Source organism: Oculina patagonica, chromosome 11, assembly GCF_052425735.1.
Source record: "Oculina patagonica isolate OP01 chromosome 11, crgOcupat, whole genome shotgun sequence".
Classification (NCBI taxonomy): domain Eukaryota; kingdom Metazoa; phylum Cnidaria; class Anthozoa; order Scleractinia; family Oculinidae; genus Oculina; species Oculina patagonica.
Window position 1 is genome coordinate 15,861,130 of NC_135768.1, and position 10,220 is coordinate 15,871,349.

Here is a 10,220-nt window from a genome sequence, read left to right on the forward strand (position 1 = left end):
GACCAAAATTTTCCAGTTGACTAACATTACGCTTACTTTTTTCTTTGCAGTAAAAGCCGAGAAAGAGTTCAACTGGGAAGACCCAAGCTTCATAAATGCTCTAGAAACTGAGAATCAAAGTCTAGAAGAGCGGATAACAGCGTGCAAGTCAAATATTATGATGGTAACGTCATTCGACAAGCGGACGACGCAAGTCTAACATTCATGACGTCATCAAGTAGAGTCATGATGTATAATGACGTCATGATACTACGTCATACTGTATAGTTTATATTTCAATTGTTATTGTTTGAGGTCAAATTTTTGTTGCACAAATGAATTCGATTGATGTGTATTTCATATTTTCAATGAAAATTGATGGTCATTTAATTGTTAAGGTGTGTTTGTGTTTGAATTAATAGTTTTAAAGGCGTTACAAATAGAATCTCAGCTCAGAATCGTTATTTTTGGAAGATGCCTTCATTATCAAAGAAACTAAGTTATTTTATATTATTCCTTTAGAACTATATTACGGTATTTATATCTCAGACATAAGTATATTTTGTCAGTCAAAGTACTATTATTATATTTTTTTGTTATACTAAGAAATTTTATTCGACAACTTATCTACTCTCATAGGATTCCTTATATTATATTTTATAAGCTACCGAAGTCTTTAACTATATAATTGACTAGGATGTCGATTACCCGACTTTTGACGTCATGACAAACACGTCATTCAAATTAAAGCTACGAGTATTTGCAATAGAAGAAGCCAATTAAATGCGGTGTAAGCCAACTTAATGCTAAACAAACCAACTATATGCTAGGTAACGTAAGTCTAGCTTTAAGATATTTCAGATAAAGTATTTGTAACGTACATCTTGATAATTTAAGCAAAGGGGACTTCGGCTTATTTCGCGTGCTGTTTGTGTATAAGCGTTTAAAAGTGTGTTACATACACTTGTGTTCGCTGTAAATTGAAGTTACTTTTAACCAGTGCGACGATCTTTCTCGGCCCATTTTGTTCATCGATGCAAAAATCGGATAACTTTAATCATCTTTCTAACTGATAATTGATATCCACTGTTTGCGAACGAGATTGTACAATGGAGATAACTTTGAGAGGGAAAGAAAAGCACATACGTAAAACTGAATTTCTTGATCGAAATAGTAAATCTAAGAGTTTAGCGACACTTTCGATCTCAAGAATTTATCAAGTTTCTCGGATAACAAGAGGGTCGTAAAGCACTTTGGTTGAGAGATAAACTTTTAAAGGAATGTAGATAAAAGTTAAGAAACGGTTCGAACCAAAAATATGTGAAAAAGTTCGCGTGTGCTAAGATCGCTGAAAATGCGATCTTTGATGTAAAAAGGTAATTGCATGAAGGATGTTTCTGGCGATTGTTATAAATTAGAACTTTCGCTCTCGTATATTTGGAAATTCTAGCAGCTATTAATATTTCTTAACGGCAAAACTATTTCATTTGACTTCTTTATTAGGCAAGCTTACGTCTACGATTTCTAAATTTTGCAAAGTAAATTGAAAAAGCCCGTGGATTTGGTTCCACGAAATTGTAGTATAACTTGGTCTTCGAGATATAACTCTTTTATCTATCTTTAGTCATCCTTCAGAGTTTATAAAATCTATATTATAGTTTTGGTATGCAAATAAAATTGAAGTTGAGAAATTAAAGCGAGTTACCTGTTTGTGTCTGCCAACGGGATTTTGATCATCAATCAAAGAAAAAAAAGGATCTAGCAGTGTTTTTGTCGTAAGCGTTGCAAAAAGTTGAACTCGGTTCTAACTTTTGTAACCCGGCGTTTGCACCTTCACTGTAACAAATGTGTGGAACGATGCGCACGTTTGTACTAAACCCTGGAACTCGGCACATTCCAGAAACCCTTGGAGAGAACCCCCCCCCTCCTTTTTGCCAAATAAAGGTACTTTTCGATAACGGCTATTCCACCAACTGTCCGGTATAAATTTTGCTCTAAGTTAAGGCCAAACGAGAACGTAGGTCGCCAAGAGTTGAGGATGAAAGTTGCACAAGAGATTTCTTCATCTCTAAGCAGGCTTGGCACAAACAAGATATATAAAACTCTTAATGACTATCAAGAATTATTTAAATATATAAAGCAAGTTCAAATTCGATGACAACGCACAAAAGTACACGAACGTTGCCGGGAACGCAAAATCAGGTGTAAGAACCTGAAAAACTTACTATTGACGTAAAACAAAGAATTAATATAAAGCAGGAAAAAACAATAGCTCCAAAACAAAGATAAAGTTCACAGGTTTTTACGTACAACGAGGCAAGCCCCAAACAAGAGCGAGAGGGAGTTTCAACTCTTCTTGTCTCAGCTCAACTTTCGTTCACATTTGGCCCGTTTCTATAAGAGAAAATTAACATTTGAATAATTTATTTACTTACGTTTGTGGTATCCGTTTCTCGGCAAGGAGTCGGGTTGAAGGGTCCAAAAGCAAAGTTGAGAAGAAATTTTCTAACTGCGCGCTCACGAAACTGCGGTAAATTTGCATTATCCAGGCCACCCTGATCCAGGCACGTGCGCAAGCAAAGAAACCCGAGCTGCACGTGCAAAAAGCAGTTTTTTCTGATTGGTTGCTGCTCGGTTTGAATATTCACGATAGGTTCATTGGGTATTAAAGTATACAGCTATTTCAGTTAACGTTGTCCGGATCAAAGCTAAAAGACAAGACTGAAAGGTAGTATGGGTAGAAGAAGAGAGCAACTGCGCGTGCTGAATACTAAAATATATAGTGACATGACAAACGCGAATTTGCACGTTTTCTATTTATTCAGACATGTGAAACAAGGTGCTTTTAGTCGCACTGAATTTAAGAAGAATTTTCAAAAGTCAGAGCTAAGCGGCAGTGAAAGTAAAGCTACAGAAAGGCTTCCTGAGAAGAAAAACAAACTCGTGAATTCTCCACGTGCAAAATACAAATTTGTACATTTAATGAAGCTTATATGCAAATTTGTAGTGAATACCCAGAACGCCATACGGTATTGCCTTTTAGCTTTTAGCTTTGATACGACAACGTTTATTGAAATAGCTGTATGTGCAATTTCTCATGGAATAAACCCATAAAGTGACTCGTTTCCCGAGTTTAGAGATTTTATTGACTTTTACTGACTGACTTTATAGAAATCATACGAAATACAATTTCCAAATAATGTAATTAATACAATATATAAATAAAATAAATTATTAAACAATATTTTAATATTATAAAAAATATTATACTTTGAATAACATTTTCCGGCATTATTAATATCATGACGGCTACTATCGCTCAGGTTTTATTTCAATGGTTGTGCACTAGGGTATCTTTTCAAGGTTTATAGGCTAAAAAACAACAAATTCCAACCATTAAAAGTTTTGACTGCCCTACCACTTCGCATAATTTCGCAAGAAATACTTTAGATACTTATGTCAATTAAAATCGTAACATATTCAGTAGTAGTTCATTAAATCGATATTTAATCGGCTTCGGCATCGCCCTCGACTTCGTCCTCGTCGTCGTACTCTCCTTCCTCCTCGGCCGTGGCGTCCTGGTACTGCTGGTACTCAGATACCAGGTCGTTCATGTTGGACTCGGCCTAAAATTAGAGAGGAGAAATGGGTGAAACCAGACCTTGTACACGTTTTTATCTAGTTGAGTTATTCTTAATGATTGGTCAATTTTCTTGTTAGAGGAAAGTCACATTTTTTAATTTTTTTTTCCACTTTTCGCACCTTTTAATTTCGCCAAAATTAACTGAAAAGTAACCCTTATGCAGCCCACTACACTACCCCCGGGGTGCTCAAAAGTTTTTTTACACGGGGAGGCTCCGCCCTGAGATCCAAACTCTCACCCTTTCATGTAACATTTTTGACAGAAAAGGTACCTTTCGTATAGCTCCCAGAAAATGGCACCACTTATTATAATACATACCTACAGTACAGAAGGGATACTGCAATTTTTTTTTAATTTTTTTCCCTCGAATGACCCCTTAAAAAAACTTAATGAATCGACTACTCGGTGGGATTGTTCGAGATGTAAACCCTTTTTGTATACTTCAACTCGTGAAATTCCTACCCATTTTTTATACCTACAGCCTGAAAAATGTACCTTTTTTGGGCGGAGCCTACCCGTATAGACCATTATAGGGAGTCCCCAAACCCACTATCCCCCGGGCACTATCCCTCTTAAAGTGACGTCATTACCTCAGTGAATTCCATCTCGTCCATCCCCTCCCCAGTGTACCAGTGCAAGAAAGCCTTGCGCCTGAACATAGCCGTGAACTGTTCACCGATTCGTTTAAACAGTTCTTGTATGGCAGTGCTGTTACCAATGAACGTGGAGGACATCTTGAGCCCGCGAGGAGGAATATCACAAACAGCGGTCTTGACGTTGTTAGGAATCCACTCAACAAAGTAAGTGCTGTGAATAAGAAAAAATGCAGAAAAAAGTATAAAATAAAAGATTAACATGCCTGAATTTTCATTTATAAAATAGCTGAAATGTTCGCAGGTATCTTTCTCATGGAAAAAGCTATTCTCTTTCAAAGTATAAAAATAGATATATACGCGTCAACTTAAAAAAAAATTTTTGTCCTAACCTCGTTTTTTTTTCTTTTTCATTTTTATCCCGTAGCAATTTCGTATAATAATTAAACGTCTGTTTTTGTCTGATCTGATAAAGATCGTTGCACGTCTTTTTTTCTCCCCCGAATGGCTGAGAATACCCTCGCCTGCGGCTGGGGCTCTCTCTACGCCATTACGGGAGCGAAATAACGTGGCTATGATTTTTATTAGAGAATAAAGACAAACAGAAACGGAAGTCTTTTTTCTTAAATAAAACATAGCGACACCATGAAACGTTGATCGACGAGGACGGTATCGTTTCCAACAGGGGAAATAAACTTCTTCATAAGGAACAGGATATCTAAGAGAACATCGTCATTTTTCGCTCGTAGATATCGACCTAAGGTAGGTTTGAAAAGGTGTTGAAATTAAATTTTGCAGTATATATGTATAGAACAATTGACGAGGGAATGTCCTGGGATAAAGTGTAACTCCAGCGCATTAATCTGAATTTAATAGGATGGTTTTTTTACCAGTACCACTTATGGTCTTATAAATATCACTTCGTGCTCTGCTGAACACAGAGTAAAGGTTTCTCAGGGATAAGTGACACCTACAGCCTTCCTTGGTTGTCGGGAGGAGTGCCTCACCCAAATAAAGGAGCAAATTTTTGATCGCAAATTGGGCTCGGAAACGAACCTGTTTTTGTTCTGGACGTTCAGCATTTGTTCATCCACTTCCTTCATTGACATCTTGCCACGGAACACTGCTGCAACAGTCAGATAGCGTCCATGCCGTGGATCACATGCAGCCATCATGTTCTTAGAATCAAACATCTGCTGAGTCAGCTCTGGTACTGTCAGCGCGCGATACTGCTGTGAGCCGCGGCTGGTCAGCGGTGCAAACCCTGGCATGAAGAAATGGAGGCGGGGGAATGGGACCATGTTTACAGCAAGCTTCCTGAGATCCGCGTTCAACTGAAATTGGTAAAAGATTTTGATGAGGTTACGGGTTAAAGACAAAGATATTGCGTAAAATACCGCTCAAAGTATGCTGAAGAAGAGAGTTCCTGAATCATGGACCTTTTTTAAGGGCGTGAGATTTTTTTCACCCGCGCATTTTAATGCTCTCTCTTGTGCGCATGCGATCTAGATCGGAGAAGCCGCCATTTTGGATTTGAAATACGGAGAAGAACCTGGAAACAAGGTTATAAATAAAGTTAGTTCGCAGTTAACGTTTTCTTTGCCATTTTAAATAAGTCCGTGCAAACATAACGCGAAACATAGTGTTAGCTAGTGTATGAGAATCTGAAGTCATAATTTCCGTCAAATTTAATTTTAAAAAAATCCGTGTGTAGATTAAAGGGCAGTAGCTATATTGGGAAGTGATAAGTCGTGCTTTCAGTTTTTCCGATTCTCTAGTCTGTATGACTGACTCGTTTCGACGGTGAAATCTACAGACAAATGTACCACTTTGTTTTTGTTTACTACCGCTGACTCACCTGTCCAGGATACCGCAGACATGTTGTCACGCCACTCATTGTCGCAGACACCAGGTGGTTCAAGTCCCCGTATGTGGGATTTGACAGCTTAAGGGTTCTAAAGCATATGTCATACAGAGCCTCGTTGTCAATACAGTAAGTCTCATCGGTGTTTTCAACGAGTTGATGCACTGACAGTGTGGCGTTGTACGGCTCCACAACCGTATCAGAGACCTAAAAGAGTTAAATGAAGAGAAATACAGAAAAATAGAAAGTACGAAAAGAGTGTCTAAGTGACATACAATTAATCCCCATCGAAAAGGTCTTCACCAACCGAGACGCAATCCATAAGGCCAGGGAAGCTTTTTTAATTTCAAAAGACAGAACACTTGATCCCGATGGTCTTAACATACGCGAGGAACATAATAGTTTTTCTACTTGTACTATTTTATTGTCATTTTTAAGCTTAGCATATTTTAATTTTTTTATTTTACCCTGTTTACATATTTCATATTTCCTGTATTTAGTTTTACGTATTTCTGGTATTTCTTAAGATACCATTATCACCATATAAATGTAAACTCCATTGTACCTGTAGAAGGCTGGTTTGGCCAGCCGAAATATAGTGCAAAACTACTTCTATCATTCTACGTTGTATCGGTCTCTGCTTTTCAATTTCAATTTAAATATTTATTGGTCTTCCTTTACATGCACAGACCAAGTACGTCAAACATTTTAAACTAAAATTAAAGAGTCACGCAAGAAACGATTAATAATCCCGATGAAAACTTGAAGCAATAAAGGCTTTAAATTAAGGCTCCATATGTTACACAGAGCAGGTGTACCTTTGGCGAGGGCACCACGCTGAACGAGTTCATGATCCTGTCAGGGTACTCCTCGCGTATCTTGGAAATTAGTAGGGTGCCCATGCCCGACCCAGTTCCCCCTCCTAATGAGTGAGTCAGCTGAAAGCCCTGAATGCAGTCGCAGTTTTCAGTCTCCTTACGAACCACGTCCAAAACTGACTCCACTAGCTCGGCCCCCTCAGTATAGTGGCCCTTGGCCCAGTTGTTTCCCGCGCCACTTTGGCCTGGGGGAAAATGGAAGCAGGTGAAAGACATTTGAACACAGGCTTAATATATTCACAAAAAGGTAATTATTCTTATCTTAAAAAATGATGGAATGCCGACAAAACCATTAAATCTAAATTTAGTTACTTGTCAATTAAACTTATGCGCGCGAAGACAATTAAAACGACACAAAATGAAAACACAATACAATCTGATCCTCTGGTCTATTATCTAAATGAAGAATATGACATTAAGATGGGAGAAAAATACGAAACAAGAACATACTCTAAGCTTACCAAATACGAAATTGTCAGGTCGGAACAACTGTCCATACACTCCAGACCGTACGGAATCCATTGTGCCTGGTTCCAGGTCAACGAGGACTGCTCTGGGAACATATTTCCCTCCTGGGAAGTAAATAAGTTTAAGTATAAGACCGACTTGGCACACCTGCCGGGCTCATGAAAATGTGTTTAAACATGAGTCCAACAACAAGGACTGCTTTGAGAACATATTTCTCTCCTGGGAAGTAAATAAGTTTAAATATAAGACCGACTTAGTACACCTGCTGCGATAATGAAAAGGTGTTTTTCTGTAATAGACTAAATAGCTTTACGTTGACCAGTGATATTTCGATGGAATTTGATTTACATTTCTAATTCGTGCCTAATTTTTTTGTCGTCTTCGATTTCTATCACAAAATGTCCGAGCAGATTGCTTTTGTTGTTCGTTTTGACAGTAATTTCAAGTTGTGGGGGATTTCGAAAGAAAAATTAATGTAGCAATAAAAAATATTCGAGATTTTTTTTCAGTCTTCTGTCGGAAAAGATATTTTTGTATAAATAATTTTAAAATGTATAAGGCATACGATTTGTGCTTCAATATATCACTTTAAAGATTTTGCGTTTATGCAAATGAGAATCATACGAACTGAAAAGCGAAAAAAATGCCCTAAAATGATAAAAATATTTTCATTTTTTTTGCCGGGTTTGTACGTAATTTTAGATGGTGGACACACTTTGGGAACCAGAATCTTAAAAGAGACATTTAAAACCTGCTCGGGAAAAGTTGAATAAAAAAATCAACTTAAAAGAAACTTTTTACTGTTAAAATATGGGAACATCTTTGTTATTGGAAAGCGATGATGTATCGCAGCGGAAATGGTCTTCTGAAACCTTCAAAAGTTAAATTTTCTCAACGTGATATACATTAATAACTGTGCTTCAAAATTAAAAATGTATTTCGACAACGCAGCCTAAATTAAAAAATATTTGAAGCAACAAAATATTTATCAGAGATTTTTTTATTGTTACAATAGCTCGTACCTGTGGCTTCGTTATAATACACATCGATTTTATCGAGTTGTATTTGCGAGTCTCCGTGATATGATCCCGTTGGATCGACGCCATGCTCCTCTGAAATTACTTCCCAAAACTGAAAGACAACACAAATATTTTAGCGCAACAACAAAACATTAACCGTATTTGTTGAAACTAGAATGAAACACTTTATCCTTTTTGGCAAATTACCTCCCGAAACTAAAGTAGTCAGAGCATTTTTTGCTAAACCAAAACATTAAAACTATAAACATGTTTGTTGAAATTTAAACGAAATTTTTCATTCTTCGTGTAAAATCGCCTAAAAATTAAAGAAAGCATGTTAATTTAAGCATAAATGAAAACTGTAAAATTACATCTGTATATATTAAAATTAAAATGCATTTTTTCATTCGATGTCTCGCTCGTGAAATTAATCCGTCTGTATAAAATTATCTGACATGATGTTGTTTGCTTTCTTCATATACAAAATTTTTTAGAGTTTCTGTGTAAACACGGCTTAAAGGATGTACTTTATCAGAAAACAAAACCAGCTTTTAAAAAATGTGAGTAGTTATAATCGAAAATAAGAGCGTGGTGAAATATTTAATGTCACAGCTCGCGTGGGCATAGTAAATGATCAGAATTCAAAATCGCATGCATGGCGAAATTATTTTATGGGTGTGGTAAAAAGAAATGAATCTAAGAAAAAAGCTGAAATGGAATTATATTGTATGGTAAAATGTAAGAAGATATAAATGAACAATGGTTTGAACAGCGAATTTCTTTCCGATTTTATTTAGACAGTTTAATGAACTGCAACTTTCAACGATATGTATTCGTGTCAGGAAACCATTAAAATATGCAACCGATTTCTTTGCATTGATAATTTGAATAAAAAGTCAGTTTTTGAATACAATTTTCACGCGCTTAAAATATTGCAAATAAAGGAAGTTCAATTGTAAAAGAATGTAAAGATACAGCCTCATAAGACTCATAATGTTTACAACTGAAATTAGGAGCAACGATGGAAAATATTACACACGCGCCATTACAAGTTAGAATATTCATAGTGAAATAGAGCTGAATCAAGACTGAAATTAAATCGCAAAATTTCCTTTCTTAATGGTTCACGCGAAGAACGTAAGAAATATAAAATCAGAGTTTTACCTTCGCTCCGATCTGGTTTCCACATTGCCCAGCTTGTAGGTGAACTATTTCTCGCATGGTTATTCGCTCTGAATGTGTTTGCTCTAACGCGTTCTTTCACGAAAGTGTCTGGCTACTAATGTGGGAGGCGGTCGATAAGATATCATTTTTGTCTGACTGAGTCCCCAGGTGCATGTTGTTATGAAACGAGAGAGTACCTTTTAGTATCGATACGAGGTCGCGATATCTAGCCATGAAATAAATTACAGTATCTGTTCCAGTCGGCAAAATATGTAGTTTAGAAGACAAAACATGTCAAATTAGACAGATTTTGACTAACGTATACCCTGCCAGACAGTGCTGCTAGAATTTTTAATAAAGTTTATTGAATATGAAAATTCAAAACCACATCAAAGACCAAACACGACAGAGCAATTTTCTGGCGACTTTTCAACAAATTTAAGTTTCACCAATGACCGACTTTTTCGATTGGTAAAGGAAAATCTTGCAAGTACGTCACTATCTTTCTCAACCAATCAGCTGTCAAACCAAAACCAGGCGTGACGTGTATTAATTAAGGAGCTCAGTCACGGACAACTCATCTTGAAAAAACTGGCAAGTTTTTCAAGTTTG

At 36.7% G+C, this 10,220-nt stretch overlaps 2 protein-coding genes across 10 annotated transcripts in view; one reads left to right on the forward strand and one right to left on the reverse strand.

The window, feature by feature from the left end:
- LOC144630301 (uncharacterized) overlaps nt 1-1,675 on the forward strand; it is a 54,303-nt gene extending 52,628 nt beyond the window's left edge. For all 9 annotated transcript variants that reach the window (XM_078488632.1, XM_078488633.1, XM_078488634.1 and 6 more), the window contains one exon: nt 51-1,675. In XM_078488632.1, coding sequence (XP_078344758.1) covers nt 51-199 — 149 coding nt within the window. In that variant the 3' untranslated portion in view covers nt 200-1,675. The remainder of the gene's footprint in view (nt 1-50) is intronic.
- Nucleotides 1,676-3,098: 1,423 nt separating this feature from the next.
- On the reverse strand, nt 3,099-10,220 carry LOC144629529 (tubulin beta-4B chain-like). Its single transcript, XM_078487759.1, has 9 exons — nt 10,217-10,220; nt 9,609-9,668; nt 8,448-8,556; nt 7,419-7,529; nt 6,898-7,142; nt 6,074-6,286; nt 5,272-5,549; nt 4,213-4,429; nt 3,099-3,605 (listed from the first exon to the last, which is right to left on the reverse strand). The coding sequence occupies exons 2-9, from the start codon at nt 9,663-9,665 to the stop codon at nt 3,486-3,488; spliced, it is 1,350 nt and encodes a 449-aa protein (XP_078343885.1). The 5' UTR covers nt 9,666-9,668; nt 10,217-10,220; the 3' UTR covers nt 3,099-3,485.

Excerpts from the sequence above, each read along its gene's own strand:
- LOC144629529 (XM_078487759.1), bottom strand. The coding sequence starts at position 9,665 with ATGCGAGAAATAGTTCACCTACAAGCTGGGCAATGTGGAAACCAGATC. Across the intron at positions 8,557-9,608 it reads GAAACCAGATCGGAGCGAAG|TTTTGGGAAGTAATTTCAGA; the intron begins GTAAAACTCTGA and ends GTTGTCTTTCAG. Across the intron at positions 5,550-6,073 it reads GTCTGCGGTATCCTGGACAG|TTGAACGCGGATCTCAGGAA; the intron begins GTGAGTCAGCGG and ends TACCAATTTCAG.